At 44.5% G+C, this 21,377-nt stretch overlaps 1 protein-coding gene across 5 annotated transcripts in view; it reads left to right on the top strand.

Moving 5' to 3' along the window:
- Positions 1 to 9,450: 9,450 nt before the first annotated feature.
- The window catches only part of JADE1 (jade family PHD finger 1), a 44,225-nt gene continuing 32,298 nt past the window's right edge, over positions 9,451 to 21,377 (top strand). The window contains exons 1-3 of one of the 5 annotated variants that reach the window (XM_084205144.1): positions 14,966 to 15,032; positions 16,348 to 16,443; positions 18,617 to 18,694. In XM_084205144.1, coding sequence (XP_084061270.1) covers positions 18,643 to 18,694 — 52 coding nt within the window. In that variant the 5' untranslated portion in view covers positions 14,966 to 15,032; positions 16,348 to 16,443; positions 18,617 to 18,642. Of the gene's footprint in view, positions 9,602 to 14,965; positions 15,033 to 15,789; positions 16,444 to 17,586; positions 17,932 to 18,616; positions 18,695 to 21,377 lie in introns of those variants that run through there. The other 4 variants (XM_084205146.1, XM_084205147.1, XM_084205143.1 and 1 more) reach the window with 4 other exon arrangements.

Raw genomic sequence — 21,377 nt, 5'->3', positions numbered from 1 at the left:
CTATTAAAATGAAGTCATTACATTTTTGCTGTAGACATCTTAGAATGCTTTTGGTACTACCTGCTGTGAATTTCTGATCATGAATAGCACCTGAATGCAGGTGGGCAGGAACCTGTCCACTAAAGGATTTTCCACAAAAGCAAAAAGAAGTCTCCTGAAGGGTGGAGATCATTTAAAATGCTTGGAGTGAATAGCTGGAATGTGTCTACTTGTCTGCAGAGAGCTTTAGTGCAGCAGGTGCTGTGCCCACATTTTGCAGCTGGGCAGCTACACTTGCAGCTCCTGAGCTTGCCTGCACAAATGATAAATCTTTCATACATGAAAAGCCATAGCAAAAATAAAATTTGGAGGCTCAACTGAAAGAATTTTCAAAATTAAGCTCAAAACAGAGCCTTCCTAATTTCCTGTACAGAACTCTTGTTGTTTTTCTTCCCTCAGACTATTTAGGGGAAAGAGATAATTTAGCTGGGGTCCAGACACATGGTTATGAATGTCATCTGTACCCAGGAGATAAGTGACGTAACCTTAATGCAAAGAAAAAAAAATTGCAACCTCACTTGCTTGCAAAAGTGTGTTTTTTTTCCCTTGAGGAAATTCTTGTGGGTTTTTTTGGCACTGTCAAGCAGCTTAAGAAACTTTAGGAACTTAACCATAGAATCAGTAGGGTCGGAAAAGACCTTTAGGATTATCGAGTCCCTTTAGGATGGCAATTAGATGGGGCTCTGCTAGGATGAGCCTTTTGGAGCTTAGTTTTGAGTGTCTCTGTCCTTTGTTTTAACTTGCTCCACCTACCAAATCTATTAGAAAATTGATTATTTGTTTATTTTTGTGAGCTGTGGCCTAAATATACAGGAGATTTGCCTGTATATGAAACAAAACGCTTTCTCAATAGGAACTGTAAGATGAACGTAGTGGAATTATTAATAGAAATTAGAGTACAAAAAAAGATATTTTAGCTGGTGTCCTGTGTATGTAGTATGTGAACAAAAGTGTTATTTTTCACAGGGTTGAAAGTGTCTATTTTTTTGCTGTGAAGTGTGAACAGGGTTAGGATCAGCAAACACCTTGTTAGGTAGGATTTCATTTGCTGCTTGTGTTGGAAATGAGATGCAGCTTTTAAACCCTTTGTCAGCTAATTCCTCACTGGATTTTGAGGTTGAGATGATGGCTTTCAATCAGGGCACAAAGTGTTGTGTGTGATACATCAGTTCATTAAGAAGTATCATACAGTTGGAATGGCAGCGGCTATAGAGAATTCTCTGTAATTATAAAACATAGGCCTGGGGAAAAGCCTAAGCCCACAAATGTTAGTGGCACAAACACCCATTCACAAAGAAAAGAGACTTTCAGCTCATGCTTTAGGTTTCAATGGTTGCTTACAAACTCTAAGTGCATGGAAATAATTTTTAAAGTAAGAAAAGTATCATTGTTTTCTTTCCTTAGCTGGGCTTGGAGACCTTCAGGCTTTGAGATACTTGTGAAAACAAATCATGTGAGTACGGAGTAGCAAAGGATTTTGTGTGGATGTTGTAGCTTGATTTTCTGGACTGATTTTTTTTTTTTTTTCATGAAAAAAATATAGAATTCAGGATATTAGAGGCTCTTTGGCAACTTTAAGGGGATTTAAGACTTAGGTGATGTTCATTGCATTCTGAAGGACAACCATCTTAGCTGGTCAATGAGACTCCCTACTTTTCAGTATTTTCAGTACTTATTAATTCCCTTCACCTGAACTGCTCACACAACCAGTGATCTTGGGCTCTCTTTACTTTGTTTAGGGTGGGGGACCTTTTTGCTATCCCTGACTTCCTTCACTGAGGTCAAACTCCTGCCAACAAGTGATCCAGGATCTCTAAACCTTGTGTGAGGCACTACTGACTACACCATACTTCCAAGGAAGTATACTTCATACTTATACTTCATACTTATTAAGGAAGGTGTGAAGGATGCTTTATCTCTTTTTAAAGAGAGAGACCCCAAAGAACCCACAGGAGCAGCTCTTGCAGAACATAAACATGTAAAGAAAAGTAGAGACAAATTGAGGCTCTAGGCTCTACTGTCAACATGCTGGGAGAACAAAAATCCCTTTGCTGTCTGTGGCCTGTCCAGCCTGTCAGTCAATATGTGCTTTATTACACACCTTATTGATCCAAAGCGCCACACCAGAGTGCCAGCACACTCTGTACCCTGGCATGGCACTGGGGCTGGCACTCTTTCAGGCTTTCCTGGACTTATCTTCTGTAAACTCTTGTGTGCTGTGGCCTGAGGCTCTGCCTTAAGTAGCCCTTTCCCAGAAGAGATCTGAGGCACTGTGGGCTCACCTTTAGCAGAGATGCTGCTGTGGATGAACACTCGAGGAGCTGAGTAGGCTGGAACTGGCGTTTTGGCAGCTGCATTAGGATTTGTGTGCCCACTATAGGATGTCCCTTTAGGGACACCAGATTCCAGGCAGTTGGCACATTTACTTTGTCCCACTTCTTACTCTTCCATGTGAAGAAAGTAACCTGCCTCAGATTGTCAGAGAGACAAATGTGCCATGGTTTAAAAGCCAGGATGAAAGACAGAGAGAATCTTTTCTGACTTGTGCAATTTGAGAAGCAAACATGGGTGTTTACCCTCTGCCAAAATCTGCCCACATAAGCAGATCAGACTTTTTTTTTCTTTTTTAATGTTGTTCTGGAAGGTCAGACTACTTTTTGCTTTTATTTTTTCTTTTTTTTCTTTTTTTTTTTTTTTTTGCTTAGTAAAGCAAAGTACACAGAAACTGGAGTAATGATCTGATTTCCAATTTTTCTTCCTGGAGTACTTAGTTAAAAATAACTGTGGCAGTCTCACCTTTGAGCAAAGATGCTGTAACTTCTAAATAAGCAATAAACTCCTTTGTCCATTAATAAAAAAGTAACCTCAAAATTACTAGCATAAATGGAATGAAATTACTTGAGGGCTGTTTACATCCTGAGCCCTGAAAATTTACCATGCAACTGTTGGGGGTTCTGCCTCTGGACATCCTCATGCTCTAAAACTGTGTCACCTCCTGTAACCCTCACTGCTCTCGTGGAGTCTGGAGCAGAAATTTGGGATTAGACACACTCAGTGTGCAGATGCAGTGTTAAGGGTAGCTTCCCCCTCGTGCTGTGTGTGTTTCAAACAGCACTGAAGGATTAGTCTGCTGTAACATGTCAGAGCTGAATCATGAATTCGAGTCTCTTTGCTTTGCCAGAGGCAGTTTTTATTTGGATCTCTTTACAATTACGTCTCAGTGTCCTATTTGCAAAAGAGATAATAATTCTCTCCCCGATAAGGGTACTGGGGGTTTTCTTTAATGTTGGGGGATTTTTTACTGGGTATGTATTTCTGATAAGCTCTTAGCAAAGTGGAAGTGTAACAGTGAGAACTGTGCTGGTTTGGGTATGTGTTAATGACAGGGTCAGCTCGGGCCAGCTTCTGCAAGGTTGTGGGGTCTGCAGGGTTATTTCTGCCCATGGATATATGGCATAAGCTGCCCTCTTTATCCCAATAGCTCCCCACTTCTTTGGGGGGGTGGGACAGATGGGGGAGGGTTAGATAAGGGCCCAGCTTTTCCCTATTCTGTAAACATTCTTTTGTGCTGAATATCCCAAACCTCTTGTTCAAGTCCTGTTGGATGCTGTTGAACCTCTGAGCATAAACAGTAGTGAAATCTAAGTCCATGAAGCAGCTTTTATAACATTGATGTTGATTAAAACATCCCAAACTGGTTTTTGTGCTTATTTACACAGTAGAAAAGCTCAGCAATCAGTATTGCCAAAAAAAAAAAAGATATTTAGTTTAGTTTTCTCAATAATTTTTTTCCTATTTGTTAAACACTGAATAACTTAATTTCTAAAACATCTAATTGGTAAAGTAAAATAGCTGAAATAAACAACACTTGTCTATTTGATTGCCTCTAAGATTTCCTTTATCTAGTAGTGATCACTTCTTTACATCCTTTTATTTTGTCTACTACTGAGCTAAATTACTAATAATTCAAGTGTTTCAGCACAACTGCATCTGAAATAAGTGGACCTCTGACTATTCAAGGAGAAAATTTGCCATTTGTTGGAATCATGATTGCCACACCCCTAAGTGGGATTTCAAGCATGGAACCTGAGGAGAAGGGCTTATTTATACCTATTGAATACCTCCTATCTTATGGCTAATTGTGCTAAGTTTGCTTTTGCCATGGAGGTTGTAGGATTTCTTGGCCCTTGTGGCAAACCTGTTTCATGGCCTGCAAACAGCTTTCAATTCAATGAACTGTGAGTCATTGCATTTGGAAGAAGTTGTCCCAGGAGACACCACAAATAGGAGCAGCTCTGTGGTGATTCCATCAAGTACCAAAGGGAACCCAAAAGGACCACGTGGGAAGTTACTTCCAGGATTTCTGCTCTTTATAGGCATGTTATCACAAGCTGCTCATAGCAATTGGAACACCTGATTTTTCTTTTTTTGAGTTAATATTTCTCTGATTCCTAAAAATCCAGACTTGCAAAGTTTTTTTCAGTCATTTTGGCACTAAGCTGTTACTGAAAAAAAAAAAAGATATTTTTTCTGTACTTCTGTGATGAATTGGTACCACTGCTCCACTTCTAGCAACCAGTTATCAGGTTGCACTCTGCAATCAGAAAATCTGCAATCAGATTCTTTTGAACTCTTCCACAAGTCTTGTCACAGCACCTTTCTTTCACTACGTGATTTCTGCCTGCACAAACACAATTTAATGTTGAAGTTCATTTAGATTAGCTGTTGTAATGTTGCCTGATGAGCTGCCAGATAGGCACGTGTAGATACTTCAGCTGAGATTTGATCTGTTGCTGCTAAATTTTCACTTGCCTGAGGTTTTCATAATCCTCAGGGCATTACCTCGGCTGCTAATTACTTCTCTCATCATGTACAAAATTGTGTTATTTCCCTTAAAGGTGATGCATCGTCTTCATCCAGCTTAACTTGCAGACCTGCAAGTCTGTTTCCAATGTTCCATTGAGCTTCTTGTTCTACTGGTTTCCAGTCAGCTTCCACTTTTCAATTACAACAATTTGGAAGCATGTGATTTCAGTGCCTATACTTTTAGAGTTTTGAATGCAGTTAACTTTACCTACTGGGCATACCTGTCCCTGCTTCCTTTTCAGTGTCAGCAGTTGCATATCCATGCAAAGATCGTGTCTGACTTGCAGAAACATTTTAAGATATCTATGTGCAAAATGTCATGGAGGTACACTTTGTACTGTGTTCTGTGCTGTGGACCAGGCCAAAGGGGAGGATATGGTTTAATCATTAGAAACCTTGGACTGAGAGGCATTACTTCAGGTTTCTATTCTTGGTTTTAATGCTGACTTAACATGTGACTTGTGTGAGTGACATAACCTTTGCAGGCCCCTGTCTACCCACAGATAAAATTAGTGTTATCATCTACTTCGCAAGTTTTGTCATTAAAAAGAGTACACAGGTCTGTCTGTGCAAGCCCACTAAATAAAAGTTCAGCTCTGAGGATCATTTTCATCCCTTTCCATCCTCATCCTTCACTGGCACAGCTTCTCCTTCCTGGGGTACTGTCCCATACATCCAGTTAGAGATCTCTCATGACTTCATCTCAATAAACCAAAGGAATTAGAAACCAGAAGAATGAGGGTTGTGAGCACAGGAGAAATCACATCTTTGGTGTATGGCCTAGCAATAAACAAATCACTCTCACAAACCATCCTGGTAGCTGTAAACCTCAGCTTCAGAGTCAAAGGCAATAATTTACTACCTGAGCTCAGCCTTTTTGACCTGCCTAATCCAGACACACCAAATTTTGGTAGTTGTAAATAATGAGAAGGATGAAAAAGCCAGAGCACCAATCAGTGGGGGGTTCTGTGCATAATTTTGTGGAGCAGTCAGGTGCTATGCTACCTTGCCATAAATGATGTATTTGAGTTGGACAAAACTGTGACAACTGTGTTCCTCTATGGCCCATACAGGAGCTGCACTAAGTTTTATTTCTGCAGGAGTTAAAAATATTGCACTTAGGCAACTTGTAAGTGGTATAGATTTACATATGCATGAGGCAAAATCTTTTTTTCCCCTTACTTGTGTGATTAGACCAGCTAGAGACAAAATGGACCTCAAAAGGAATTGGCCCAACAGTGCATTTGTCTTGTGGCTCTGCTCTATAAAATACCTCTCACAGGAGATATGAAAGCACTCTGGAAAATCCCACTCTTTAAGTACAATCTAGTGTTGACAGTGCTGATTTGGATTTGTACTGTGCTTCTTCTCAAGTTTCTAGTCTTCAAAATAAAAAAGAGAAAATGGAAGTTCCTGAAAACTGGAGCCAAAAGAGCAAAACAGTTTTGAATTTTAAGTGTTACTCTTGGACTAAATTTAACAGTGAGGAAGAACTCAGCTTTGTTAGCTCCACCTTCATGTGTGAGGACTGTATGAATTAGTGGAAAAGATTTCAATTGTAAAAGGAGTATAAATAGAAAATAAGAAAAGGAAGAAGAAAGAGGGGAAGGGAGGATGGGAGGAAGGAAGTCAATTTTTTTAGCCACTGCTACAGCAACAGATTTCCACAAAAGGGTGCTGAAAAGCCACATAGTCTTTCCTTGGATTTGTGTATCTGCTAAAAACTTACCAATCCAAGAGGGAAACCTTAAGAAACTAATTAAAAGTAAAAAATTAAAGTTAATATATGAGTGAGCGTATCTGACGAAACAACTTGGAGAAGGGACCAGAAGTTCTGTGTGCTAGCACAAAGCCTAACTCTAAGCTGGATACATATTCTCTGAGTGTTCCTGGAATAAATGATAACACTGATAGATAAGTGAGAGAGGCACAGAGCCTTATGACTTTATTTATTATAACAAAGTGCCTGCTTTGCTGAGAGGGTAAATACCTGTTAGAGACAAAGGCTGATGTCAAAACTTCTACTGACTCTACTTACAGCAGAATTTTCCTCATCACCTTGGTGTTTAGTCAGTGCAGGTAGCAGACTACTCTCTCTTGTTTGACCACAGCTATACTGGTACACAACTTCATACCTGTAGTGCTGAAGCAGTAACCTTTCCTTTTTCTTTTCCAATCACTTCCAAAATTATTCTTCCAGCTCCTAAGCCTTTGATTTTTTCAGTATTTCCTTTTAAAACATAGAAGTGTATTATTCCAGAGGAGTTTCTGTGGATGCACTGTTCTCAGAGACAAAATAGCATCTTTGTTCCAGTTGTGTTACCTTCTTGTGAAGACTGGGCTAGCTGCTTGTGGAGCACAGAGGACTCACATTTGGGGAGATTTCTACAGTAATGGAGATAGCTGGTACTTTTTAAAAACACAGCCCATCATTCATGGTACCATGAAAACATTCATGTTATCTTAAATGTGGCTTCCAAGAGAAATGTTTCCTAAAATACAATGTGTAATACAAACTTGGCTATATATGCAAAGGAAAACTAATTAGAGGGGAACAAAAATACTGCCTCAAATCCAAAGAGCTTGAGACAGGAAAGTTTCTGTCATTCCTCTTGAGAAATTAGAGCCCATTCACATTTAAGCTCTTCTCAGAAGCTTGTTCTGCACTTCTTGGAAATAATTTAGGAGAGTGGAACAAATAGCATTTATTTTGATTCTTTGGTCTTTTACAATGGACAGCATTATTTAAAATTATTTAGAAGAAACATCATCGTATCAGCCCAGTAGAAGTGCGTGCCTCTGGATAATAAATGCCAATTGACAGTAGCTTTGCTAACTGTGATTACTCTTTATGAACTTGGGAGAAGCAGTCCCTGAGCTCCTGAGGGGCCTGCAGACCACTCAGGGGAAAAACTCTGACCTATTCTGTTCTGGGCTTTATACCATGGCACAGCAACAGGTTTAGGGAATACAGAACAACTAAGTCTCCAGTCAGTATCGAAAATTTACAGCCCTGGAAGTTCAGGGTGAGGTGACAGGGGTGTGTCAGAAAGTTTATTATAATTATCAGGTACTATGATGGGGTGTGTTGCATGGATCATCATCGATGTTCCTAATTAATCTGAAAGCTACGCCAACAGGTATCTTTACAGGTCTGGATGCCAAGGCAAGTGCAGGGAAAAAGTAGGGAATGCATGCCTTTTTGTGTTTTCATGTAGTAGAAAACAAGGGAATCAAAGCCTTAGACTCTAAAATCTGAAGGTGCTTCAGGGTGTTCTGTGAATAAAACCACGACTGTCTGATTTTCCCAGCGAAAGAATATCTCCAGGGGGGAGGATGTTTTTGTAGTAAAGTACAACTTTTTAGGATGTGCAGATTCAATGTAAGTACTGTTCCATTATTGGGTGGGTGGGTGGGTGAGACAGCAGAATAAATGACTCGGTTTGCACGGATGAGTAACGACCCAATTCCTCTGCTGAACTAAGGTGTGATTCCTTGGCAGGCTGATGTTGCTGTGGAGGCTGCATTAATTTGTATTTGCATACTATGGGGATTACTTTACACAGATCGCCTTAATTCTGTGTCTGAGCTTATGCTGAATCTTCTCTGTGGTGTTTATTACCTCAGACTGTATCTGCTCAGGAATTCTGCTCGAAAGGGGGAGTTTTTCACTCAGGGAGCACAGGTGTATGGCGTGAGGTAAAGCGATTTATGTGAAAAAAATAAGGAAATCTGCATTCAAACACGCTTTTTAGGTAATGGCAAGTTTAGTATGTCATTTGGTGCCAATTTAAGATAATTTCCTCTCCTGCTAGAGAGATGTGAACTGAACCGCAGATTGTGTTGGCTCTTTCTAGTCTTTGAGAAGTATCAAAGTTAACGAGCCAGAGGGATAACGCTGGGGGCTGAGAATAGGGAGCGTGCAGTTTTATTCTTGCCCCGGCAATTATGCGCTACGCATGTGGCCACGGCGTTTAACTCTTGGTACCCTCAGTTTCTCTGCTTGACAAATAGTGACTCACGCGTTCTGCGCGGGGAGCCAGTGCAACGCTAGAATTCCTGCTTGCGAAATCGCCTTAAATCTTTTGGAGAGAAGCGTTAATGGTTGCAGGGTAAGGCCAGCAGTGCCGCGGGCGGGATGCGGGTGCAGACACGTATCATTTCCCAGCCGCCCGGCCGCACGGCGTTGCCTCCCATCTGCATTTTCCAGCCCGCTGGAACACGAGCGGGCGGCGGCGGGAGCCGGGCGGCCGCGCTCCCCGGGGGCTCCGGCGGCGAGGGGCGGCGGGAGCCCCGCGCGGTGCGGCCGGGCCCGCCAAGAGTTAACGGCGGCTCCCCCGGGGCCGCGCCGCCGCCTCCCCACCCCGGCGCTGCATTATTATTATTATTTCTCCCCCCTTTCCCTCGCCTTCCAGTTTTGGCAGGGGATTAAAGCAGCTCCCCCCTGTGGCAGCAGTGACCCAGAAACGAGTTTGATTCACGGAGTCCTTCCTCCATAACAAGTACAAACGTCAGTCAGAGGGAATCTGTGTGTGTGAGAGGAGAGAGAGTGTGCGTGTGTGTGTGGCGCAGCGAGCCGCTCTCCGTGCCCGCTGCCCGGCGCCGCGCCGAACTCATGCGGCGGCCCCGAGCCCTCCGCGCAGGGGGAGCCCGGCCGCGCCGCCCGCCCTCGCCGCCGCCGCGCCGCCGCCAGCAGGTAACCGTGCCCGCCGCAGCGCCAGCCGCGGAGCCGCCAGCACAGCCATATTTGATGGGGTTTTTTTGTCGCTCCGGAGGCGGCGGGAGAGCAGTTTCGTGCCGAAGGTCGCTGCCTAGTGGAAATAAGATAGTACGTCATTAACATGGCGCCAAGAGCCGCGCCGCTCGGTACGGGGCGAGGGGAGGCGGCCGAGTTGCGGCTCCGCTATCCCACTAGCAACTTGTGCGGGGCTGTGGCGGGCGGAGGCGGGAGGGGAGGCAGCGCTGCCGCCCGGCGCGGCCGGCCGGTGCCGGCTCCCTTTTTGTTCCGCTGCGGGCGAGCGGGCACCGCGCAGCTGCCCAGGTGCAGCGGCCAAGTGAGCCGCCGGTGTTCCGTGCCGTGCCGTTCTGCGCCGTGCCGCGCCGTGCCGCCGGCCCTGCGCCCCAGGCGTCGCTGCAGGCTGCGCCGCGGGGGCAGCGCCGGGTATCTCCCGCCGCGGAAAGTAGGAAGCGTTGGAGCAACTTGGTAGCCAGATGGCAATGGCAGAGCGCAAGTCTTGCTCGGATACTGATGTGTAGGAAGGGGGTGGGGGAGAGTCATGGCCACTGTGTGGCACCGTGTTACCCAGATGCCCACGAGACCCGTCGCCTCTCGCCGCGGGCGGGGAGCGGTGTGCGTGGGAGAGGAGGTGTTCGGTGTGCGGGAGCAGCTTTGTTCCCCCCGCCCCAGTCGCACTTGGATTTGGCTTGTGGGGAGGAAAAATGCTTGGAAAGCATAAAAACTGCTCATCGGTGAAATTAAACAGAAGTTGCCTTTCGGAGCCGCAGCCGGTCTGCCTTCCCGCTCGATGGGCGCCGGTGGGCGCTCCGCTGGAGGCACGGAGCGCCGGGCTGTCAGAGCTGGCCCCGTCCCCCAGACGGGTGCGCGGTGTCTCCTACTGGAGAGCAACTTGCCCGAGCCCCGAAGTGCACGTGTTTGAGAGTGGGAAAAGGCGGGGAAATGCGTGCGGCGCTGGCCGGCCCCGCCGGGGCGCGGGGCGGGCATCGGGGCAGCGGCCGGCAGGTGCACGGCGACCCCGCCGCGCCCGGCCCCCGCCCCGGCTGCGGGAGCTGCAGCGGGAGCGGCCCGGGGGGCGCGCAGAGAACTTGGGCAGGACGCGGGGGGGGCCCGGCCCCCTCCCGGCGCTGGCTCCCGGCGCAGGCCGAGGGGCGAATCCGCGTGGCCGGGCCGGAGTTTGTGGGCGAGGGAGCGGAAAGGCGGCCGGCGGTGTTGGGGCGCGAACGTAACATCACGGGGGGAGCGCGGGGAGCCGCGGCGAACGCCCCAACTTGCTCGGGCGGCGGTCAGGGCAGCTCCGCGGTTCGGCTCTTGCCCCGGTGGCTGGCGAGCGGGACGGAGCGGAGCGGGGCTGCGGCATTTCTGTCTAACGGGCCGCTCTCCCTGGGGAGGTGAGTGCGGCTCCAGCCATCATTCCACTTGTTCCTCTTAGACAAAGCCACCCTGCCCGGCCCTGGGCTCGCGTAGTCGCCAGCTCCCAGGAGAATTTTGGTGGTGTCCGGTTTTTTTTTTTTTTTTGGGGGGGGGGGGAATGGGGGTGGCGGGGGGATGTTTTGTTGTTTCGGTTTTATTTGTGGAATTTTTTTTATTATTTGCTTTTCCTTTCCCGTTCGCGCCCGCCCGTTCGTTCCCGATAGGATGATTTTGGGAAGGGTGGAGGCAAAGGGTGTTTGTTTGTTTGCACCGCCTGCTGGTTGGTTTCCTGTGACAAGAGGTGATAACACAGTTTCCAGAACTGTCTGGGAGTGGGAGGAGAGACGGACAGAGAAAATGAGCTCGTCTCCGAGCTGCCGCTCCATCCGCCGTCCCGTCCACCCCCTCCGTGGCGGCGTGGCCGCGGGGGCGGGCGGGGAAGGTGCCGTGGCCGTTTTGGGCAGTGACAGCGCTTTGAGCCAGAGGCGGCGGAGCCGGGGGCACCAAGTTTGATTTGCAGCCGTGGCCGAGCGGATTGGTGCGGCCGGCGGCGGGGAGGAGCGGGAGCCGGGAGGGAGGAGAAGGAGGGGGCGAGCCGGGCCGCTTCTCATGGAAGCCGGCGGCCGTGCAGCTGGCCGGGAAGGTGCCACCCCCGCGGGGGAGGTGTAGCCCGGCGGCGCCCGGCCAGGAGGCTGCTCCGTGACCTCAGCCGGCCGTGCCCCGGCGGCTCCGGGGTCGGCGCCGCTGCCGCCAACCCTGGGCGGGCGCGGTGCGGGGCCGGAGCCGAGATGAGATCGCTGCGGGAGGAGGAGGATGAGGAGAGCCGCCCTGAGCGGCACCCGGCCGGGCTGGAGCCGGCGGTCGGCGTGAGTGCCGCTTTGGAAATGACTCCCGAAGGCTGGGCTCCTGTCAGCCTGCGGGAAGCGGCTCCGGTCCCGCGGCCGTGGGCGCGGCGCGGCGGCCGGGGCTCGGCGCACCTGCGAGCAGCGCCTGCCGCCGGCCAACTTCTGCCGGTCCTCTCCGGCTGGCTCCTCGGCTCATCGCCTCATTCTGAGAAAGTTTATTAGGTTCACCGGCAGGTGAGAGCCGGGGCATCCTGAGATCTGTCAGCCACCACCCCTTCCCAGTGAAACAGGCCGTGGAAGTATTAGAAATCCCAACGGGATTTAGCAGCACGTCTTAGTTGATGTTTTAATGTCAAAGGCTGAAGATGCTTTTATGCCAGCTCCGTTTTTTAGAGAAAGATTTAGCTGTTATTTGGAATAATTTCCTTTTTAAGCAGGTGCTGTCTTTTAACTAAGTCAGAAGCTGCCCACACTTGCAAACCTAAAACCTTCATTAAAGTTATGCCAAAATATGCTTGTTATGAGTCTATTTCTAGAGGTTTCTCACACTCAGTGGGATATTGTTGAAACAGCAAGGATTGTATGTTTTAGTGGCAGGATTTTCCCTCTGGCTTCAGATACCACTTGCTCCCTGCTTTTGAGCTATGTTTAATACATATGTTTAAAATAAAATAATAATAATAAACTCCCCTTTCCTCTCACAGCTGCAGATTTCCCTTCCAGCTTCTCTGGTTTCATTCCCAATTCACAGAACTAGTAAAAAAAAAAAAACAAAAACCATCCAGTGTTTCCTCAAATGATTTCTCCATGTGTTTAGTACTGCTGCTTCATGCTCCTGTTTTCAGCTGGAGATGACCAAGCTGGTACCATTTCCTAGGTGGAAGAGATGAACTGCAGGGGGTGCAGATTGGGTTGCCTTAATTCTTGGAACCCAGTTTATGCATTGCTTGAGATTTTGGATGGTCAGTTTCACTCACTCCCACAGTTTGGGAATAATTTGTTGCCACTGCTCAGGTAGGAAGCTGACATTATGAGCTGGCTTGCACAGGTGCATAAATGAGCACATGGATTCCTGAGAAGTATTAGGTTCATATGGCCAAATTGTGCTTTTCTCTTATATCAATAAATTTTGAATAGATGTTCTGAATTTAGTAGAAATATTCCCTGTGGAGAACACTGTTGGCCTTGTTTGCCAAGTACTTCTTTGTTTCATGAGACTTGGAGGATTTTTTTCCCTCCAGATTTAAGGTCTGTGACTCTTTGCACTGTGGACAGTGCTCTATAATGGAATTTTAGAGTTTTAGCTGGATTTTAGTAATACAGCTTATTTCTGCTGTGCTTCCTTTTTTTTTTTTTTTTTTAGTCTAGGGTAGAAGCAAAAAAGCTTCTTATGATGTCAGGTGTCAGTGAAGAAGGGGTGGTGTTATAAATAAGCTATTTAAAAAGAGCCCAATAATAGAAACCAAATATCTGCATCTTCTATCCATTTTATTAAGCTGTGTCACACTTCACTTCCATTTTTACAATAGGTGTTCTGAAGCAATTTCTTGTGTACTAGAGATAATTAGGTCTTAGTTTCATTGCAGTTAGTGGGTTACTTTCAGGAAAAGCCAGTTTTTCAGTTTGTCTTCAGGGTGTACATCTGTCATAACTCTGCTTTCTTCCCATTCTGTCTCTGCAGCTGTTCAGTGCAGTTTGTTACAGTGACACCCGTTAACATGGTTACAGTTAATTGTCTGTTAGAGTTTGAATTATACACTCTTTTACCCAGGGGTTTATGCAGCCCTTGAAAACACTTCAGTAAGAATTGTGCTGTGGAAAACCTTTGACCTGAGGATGTAGATTTTCCCATGTATAATTTTTTTTTTTACAATCTGGTTCTGTTTAGCTATTTGCATAACAAGGACTGGCACACTTTACATCTTTCTCTTTGATTGCCTCTCTACTTCAGGTCAAACTGAGTGAAGAACTGTGTGGGGTTCTTAACTGTGCACGTGCTGTGTGGCACATGGGGGTGTGTGTGTGCATGCTGTTGTCCCAGTTTCATGGGGTAGTGTCTGGATTTCTGCTCTTTGCATTTTTTACACTCTTATCAGTGCAACTCCTGGGACTCCGGTGTGGGAGAAAAAAGGAAGGGTCTTGACATCACTGTCCAGTGGGGTCTTTGGGTTTTGTTGGTAATTTATCTCTTGGAGAGGGAAGGAGTAGCATGGTAATGAACACTGCTGAAAATAGTGAATTTGCTGTGCTGTGTCAGGTTGCTGAGTCTAACCCATTGCACTGCATCTGTCATCAAATACTGGGAAGTGGACAGCAAAGTCAGTATGCCTACCTGCCTCTAGTTATTTGTAGAGATTGAGATGTTCGTTGCTCAGCCCCACAAGGATATGTAAATTCAAATGCTGTTGTGTGGCCTGACATTGGTTATATTGGATTATTGTCTAGTCATTTCATTTGCACAGCATTTACAAGTGTTTTGAAAAAGGCTTCCCAAGCTCTCCAAAACGCAGAAGTCAGTTTCAGGTGGTGTTATTTTGCCTTCAAAAACAATTTGAGCAAAGGCACCATGGAAGTCCAGAGTTGCATCCTTATGTTTAAAGTTTGTATAATCGTTGAGCAAAATCCAGAGCTTAACTTCCAGGGCAAGCATGATTAAAAAGGGTGGAAAAGGAACTGGTGGTGTGTTTCTGTAAAACAGAGCAGCACCTTCAGCCTCTGGAGCAGCACAGTAGGGCATGTTGAAAGCTGTGCTTGGCCTCACCAGTGCTGCCCTGGTGTGGCCAGCTCATCTGAGGGTGACTGGGGACTAAAAAGGCATGGTCTGTGTCCCATTGGTGCCATTTATCATGGTGGTGTGACTGCATGAAGTGCTCTTGGATGCTTTGCTGCCCATGGAATTGGAGTTCCATTGCAGGCAGAATTGTGGCTGTTTCTCAAAAGCTGTGTTTGGCTGAAAGCTGGCATTAGTCTGAACCCAGTTTAGTTCCTCCTCAATAAATTGGTAAATGTTAGACTGGAGTGTCAGGAGAAAACATCATCAGCATGCTGTGTGTTGGTCTGACTGATTTCTGAAAGGATGGTTTTAAGAAAAAGAAACAATCATCTTTCGAGGAAATGAAACTGAAAGTTTTTATGTAAGTTGCTGAGTTACTAAGAATTCACAGGAGTCACTGGAAACTGACAGAGAGTGTGGCTTGGTGAGGCAGCCTTCGTCAGCTTAGGGTTGTTGGACTGCAGCAGCTTTTGGAGTGCTGGGCTTTCCCTTTAGGTGGACTGTGTGTTGGGCAAACGCCCTTTTGGGGTGGTGTAAGAATTTGGGAAGAACAGGTGTGGAAATGTTTGATGGAGGATGCAGGGTTCACCCACAAGGACTGTCCTTGCTTCAGAGCACTGCTCCTTCTGCAGAGGGGTGTGGGAGCTCGTTCTGCGCTGCCTGGGTGGGTGCAGTGGATTTTTGTGGGTACTTTTGGGCTGGACAGCAATTATGTGATTGCAGGCACTTAGGAATTGAGCTCAGTCATCTGGGTGTCTCCTCCTGTCCTGCAAGTGTTGCAGGCTGGGGTGCATAGCTTTTACTCCTGGTATTAAAGCTGCCCTCAAATGTTTTGCTGTTTTTATGCTAACATGGGAATTCTCTTTGCTTACAGGCATAGTGATGGTGGTGTCTGCCTGCCTGGAACAGGGCAAAAACTGGCAGTATCAGTCTGCATCTAACCCTCACTATCCATAACCCCTGTTTGGTTTTAATGTGCACTTTTTAACATGTTTCTTGTGTGACTTTGAGTCACCCACCACCTGACACAAACCAGTAGCATTTCAGTCTGCATGGTTGTAAGTCTCACTAGCTGTTCCAGTGTTATCTCCAGAGCATGTGTTCTGATCTGTGGCTATGAACATCTGGTGGCAGCAGTTTAAAATGATTTTAGAGGTTGAAAAAAGCTGTTCTTCTAATGACTAAAGTTCCAGGGGGTTAATCTTACGAGGTTTGAGTCTTGCTCTAAGAAGCCAAATGCTATTTTTTCATCTGTGATTTAGCTCCCTGTAAACTCAGGTTAGGTTCAAAGATAGGAGAATGAGATCTCTGAGTTTTAACTTTTTTTTTTCCCCCCCACATAGATCTATAAAACAATCTCCCAGGAGCTTCATCAAATGGGAAATTTCTTTTAATGTTACAATTGAGAACACAGGCTTTTCAGTGTGGCCAACTTTAGATGCCTGACTGAAGTGGACAAGGAAATTAGCTGTTTTATCTAGTATTCTGTGCTCAGGAAAGTGGCTTCTGCTCTGGATTATTTCCTGAAAAACTTTGGAGAGTGCTTAAACTGGGAGGTGTGGTTACCACTCTTTCCTTTAAACAGCAACCAAAAAGGAGATGCTTGGTTTGTTTTTTAGAGACATGTGGTAGGAGAAAAAAAGTTCCATCTCTTTCCTTATTTTTTGTATTTGCAGAAAGTATATTAGGAGAAGATCAACTCAATATGTACTTGTCCAGAAAGATGTGAAGGAGCAGAACTCCAAATTTTCTTGTTTGTTGCAAGTTCACAGGTGTGTCTTAGTGTACATAAACTCTGTTTTGCTTAACAGTGTATTGTGCTTTTCAGACCATGTGGGAAATAAACCAAGAAGTGAACCAGAAATATACAAATTACACTTGTGAGATAGAACAATTTTCCTGTATTTTCTTCCAAGTTTTCTTTACTGTGTTTATGGGAGATTTTTTGTGAAGTGAATAGCTTCTTTTAAATTGCTGTTATTAATATGTGAACTAATAGAAAAAGTACCTTACAGATAAATAGATATTCATCCCCCTAGTTTTGGCCTTGTAAGAACTAACTGATTTTTCAGCTCTGTCTCAGCCTGTTTTGGATCTGAATACTGGCTTTCTGTTTTTCTAAGTGGCTGTATAGGAACTTGGCTCTGGATCTCTTAAATTTATACCAGATCTGCATTCAATAGGTTTTGATGGTCCTGGCTGGTGTGGGTATTTATCCACTGGCAGCATTTCCATCTCCCATACACACAAAGTTCTGGCCTGCTTCAAAGCAATTTTTGGAGAGAATTCTTCTAACCCTCTAAGAGGCTTCCATTGATGGTTCTTTATTCTCTAGCATCAGATACTGTATGTGAACTTTTACTCTATGAAATGGTGACAAAAGGCCTTGGTGAGGTGAAGAACCATTCAGCTTCTCTTTAGTGAGCAAAGTTTGCAGTTCAGAACTGTTACATGTTTCAATGACAGGTGTATTAAATCCCACTCTGAAAAGTCAGTCTGTGGGAGGGAGGCTTCCCCCTAACTCTGTTTGTACATGTAATAACAAAGAGGAGGCAGTCCTGCAATGCTCATGCTCTTAGAGCTGTATTAAGTTCTCTGTAAGCAGATATTTTTTGTGCTTTATTGTAAATAGTGTCAAGCTTTTTTAGGCTTTTGGGTTTTCTTGTTTTGGGAATCAGCCTTATAAAAGTTGAAGGCATTATTGAATTTGTTAAAATGAGCTTGCTCTCAGTGAACAAAGTTGAAGCAATTAATTCTTACATTGAAGGACCAATGCAAAGTGTTTTGTTGAGAGGGTTTGAGGAAGTCCAAACTCACATGGAAATAAGGTTAGATTTTCTGCACTTAGCTAGAAGCAAAGGAATATTTTGGGATCTGATCTCCAAATCTGGGTGCAGAGGTAGGTATGAGGGGTTTGCTGCCAGCAGAGTGCCCAGACCTTATTGATACCACGGCTGATATGTGGTAAGCTAAGACTCAGGGGTTTTGATGTGCATCTAGAGTCCTTGTCAGTTTAACTTATGGTGGATATGCCTTTCTGGACTTGGCTTGTCATGTCTTTGTCTGCTCTTCAACTTGCACTTTTTAATAGCTTTCTACATGTAAATACTGACTAGCTATTTACAGCTTCCTTGTTTTTACTGAATTTGGCTTCGTTCCACAGGGAATACGCGTGAAAATGTCAACACCCTGAGAATAGCGCTTGAAAAGATTTGGAACTTTGGGCCTTTTTATCACAGCCCCACGTGCCCATGAATTTGGTATTTTGGTAGAAATCTGGTAGTTTGGAGGAACCTCTGAATAACTATCTGAATAATTATCTGAACAATCTTACTCCCAAAGAACAGTTAGTGTTAGGCATGGTGCTGAAATGTCCCTGCAGGAGGAAGTAACCCTCTCGTCTTAGAGGGTGGTGCTTTCCAGGGCATAGATGATGCATGTGTAGTTAATCTGGGAAAACTGGGCTTGCTACTGCTGATGTTTTGTTTTTTATGTGTAAGTGGATGACTTTAATCTCCTATTTCGTAAATCTGGCACTTTAAGCAGGAACAAAATTGCTCCAAAAATGTATTAGCCAAAGTAAATATTGACACAAGCAGTAAAAACGTTATTGTATTGCGAATCTAGTGGCAGAATAGGCAGGGGAAGTTAAGCACATTGGCTGCGGATATTTAGTGATTTTAACGCCTCTCAGGACAAAACCCAGCTTTTCGGTGGGGGGAAAGCATCGGTGGGGCTGTCATTGCCACTCTCCAGTGCTGTTCACCTGCTCATAGGATAACAGCCTAATTAAGCACCCTTGAGAGGTTCACTGTTCATCTTTCAGCTGCTGTTGGAGTTGTTTGTTTTCCTTTGTGTGCTGTAAATGCTCGCATGCCATCAGAAGCACAAGCTGCTGAGTGTGTGTCATTACCTGGGGTTAAGTGCTGTCTCATTGCTTCCCAGGCTGCCTGCTGTTTCCCGGGGAGATCATGAAACGACATCGGCTTCCTAGCAGCAGTGAGGACTCTGACGACAATGGCAGTAAGTGCTCCTTTGGTGTAGAGTGCAGGAGGTTACGTGTTCTAACGCAGTGCTTCATGTGCCAGAGGCGTTCTGCATATTGGTTGAGCTGGTAGCAATGTGTGTTGTAAGCATCTGGTTTTGAGCTCAGTCGTTCTGAGCACAGGTGGACACGAGATCCAGGATCCCCCCGTTGAACTGACATGTGGTTTTAGTGAATAAGATAAAAGAAGAGCTGAACTAAACCATGTAGTTTTGGAGAATAAGATAAAAGAAGAGCTTTTACCAATTAAAATAGTAGTTAATATTGCAATTGAAGTTCTGAAATAGAGACATTTGATTGACTGACCTGTTGCTGATTACAGTGCTTGTTTGTAATGTCATTTGCTGTACAAATACATACTATATCAACCCTCTGTCAAACTTGAAAAATTCTCTACAAATTCATGTCCCACAAAAAGTCAGAGGTCATCTTGGAAATCTTGGCAAGCAGTATAATTTAATCATTATAAGGACAGAGTGAGCATGGAAACATCTGCTGACATTGCCCATAGAAGTTTGCAAAAGGATTTTAAATTTTCTTCAGTCTTCTCACACCCTCTTACACAGTGGGCAAGTATAGTGCTTAAACTTAAGCAGAAAAGAATAACAGAGCATAAAAATTGTTCCTCACTGCATTTGAAGGTTTTCTTTGGGAATTGCTTACAAGAATTTGAATTCAGCAGATCACTAGTTTGGATACAGAATGTATTTATGGTTTTTAACTGTTCCTGTATTGCTGTAACCAGCACACACTGTAGTGTCTCTCTCTGTCTTGTGTTTGGATTCGATACTCTTACATTTAAACAGAATCTTAATCTTTTATTTAAGCAGAAAAAGCAAGGGCTGGGGGAAAGGGGCAAAATACCAGTTTGGGGAATGTGCCAAGGTGTCTTATCTGCCCAAATGAGCAAGTAGATTGCACTTGACAATACTGCAGCTTAGCCACTTGTCAGAGAGGTTTTTGTGGTTTTATTTTGACCTATCTGGATGCATATCTTCAAGTCTGGGGTTTTTTTCTAAAAATTCAGCCTGAAAATGATTGGAGTGGTTTTCTAGGTGCTTTTGAAAGCTTCACTCTGAGAACTTATCCCTGTGGTACACTGTGGCTCCATGTAGGTGACTGCTTCACCTGCATGCATTTCTTAGGTGTGTCTGTGCTGCCTGGGATCTGCTCAGGTATGGCCAAAGCTGCCTCTTTAAACAACCCTGGGCAAACTGGTGCTGAAATGAAGTAGTAAAGGTGAAGGGATTAGAGAAGGTAAGAACTAGAATGTTGATTAGGAGTTAATCCAAGTAAGGATTGAGCAAAATCTGTTAAGAGGTGAGGAATTTGGCTTGGTTTTGGAGAACTACTTGCAGTTTTGGGGGATTTTGGAAGAAGAAACCCCAAAGAAATCAGACATGTTTTTATTGGTTAGAAGTTTAGTTGAGGTTATTTAAATTGAAATCTGTGTACCTCCTTAAAGGTGATGTGTACTTCCCAGAAACAAAGCTGTGTTTATATTTGTAAGATAAACAAGTAGCAGCAAACATGATGTCTTCCATTATAATTTTGCTTTACCCTTTTTAAATTCCCTAGCAGCTTTATAAAATAGTGTTTCATATTAATAAAAGTCTTTATTTTCACTCTCTTAGCTGTTTTTTTAAGTCTTTGATCTCTTCATGTGCCTTGTGTAACAGCTTTTACCAAATAAAATATGAAGCAGTTAATCTTGGAATTGCAGTTCTGAAATAGATACAATTGATTGACCTGTTGCTGATTGCAGTGCTTGTTTGTAATGTCATTTGATGTATGACTATTTGGAATAGAGCTATCAACTTAGTGAATTATATTTTCCACAATATCTGTTCCATAGATCATGATATAAGAAAATGAGTTTAGAAAAGAGAAGGAAACCTCTTGCCCTTTTATGATTTGTATATTATAAAGCCTGGTTATTGCAAATAGCTTCACTGAATAAATTGCATGGCAAAGGTAGTGGGATTTTAAAAGTGTTTTCAAATATTATTTGAAATATATACCACTTTGCATTTCACTTGTTCTTTCCTTGATTATGTTTTTTTCTTTCTTTTTTTTTTTTTGTCTCTTGTTACTGAGTGAATTAAGAGATAGGTTCCTGCATATTCATTCTATTACTATATACATGTTCAGAAGGAATGTTTAATGTGGGGTCAGCACTTCCAAGGCTCTCTGTCATTCAGACTTCCCTGAAAAGAATGACTGACTTAGCTTAGGTCCTTTCCTCTTTTCCTGTCACAGGAGATACCAGTGGTTCCTTGCAACTGTGTTTGAATGTCAAGGGTGTCCCCTTACAGGTTTCACCTTCGCAGGATCTCTCTTGCCTTTGGTAGAATTACTGATTACTCTTCACTGGGTTTGTTTCTGTATTCTTACTTTGCCAGTAGTGTCTCTGCTCTACTGTACTTACAGTAGTCTTAGAAGGGTAAGCAAGTTTTCCCCCCCAAAAATAGAAAGATTTCTACTGAATTTTGTGGTCTGTATTGAAGGTTTCAAGTTTTTCACCAGCTGTTTTTCCTTCTCACAGTTTCCAGAGGCTGACAACAATTACATTTGACTATTGTGGGTGTTTCAAACAGAAATCATCTAATTGAAAAGCTGCAATTTTAATCAATTCCTGGTTGGAATCCTGTTGGCAAACAC

The sequence above is a fragment of the Fringilla coelebs genome (genome assembly GCF_963513975.1).
Source record: "Fringilla coelebs genome assembly, chromosome: 4".
Classification (NCBI taxonomy): domain Eukaryota; kingdom Metazoa; phylum Chordata; class Aves; order Passeriformes; family Fringillidae; genus Fringilla; species Fringilla coelebs.
Note: the sequence above shows the minus strand (reverse complement) of the source record. Positions and strands in the feature narration are given on the sequence as shown.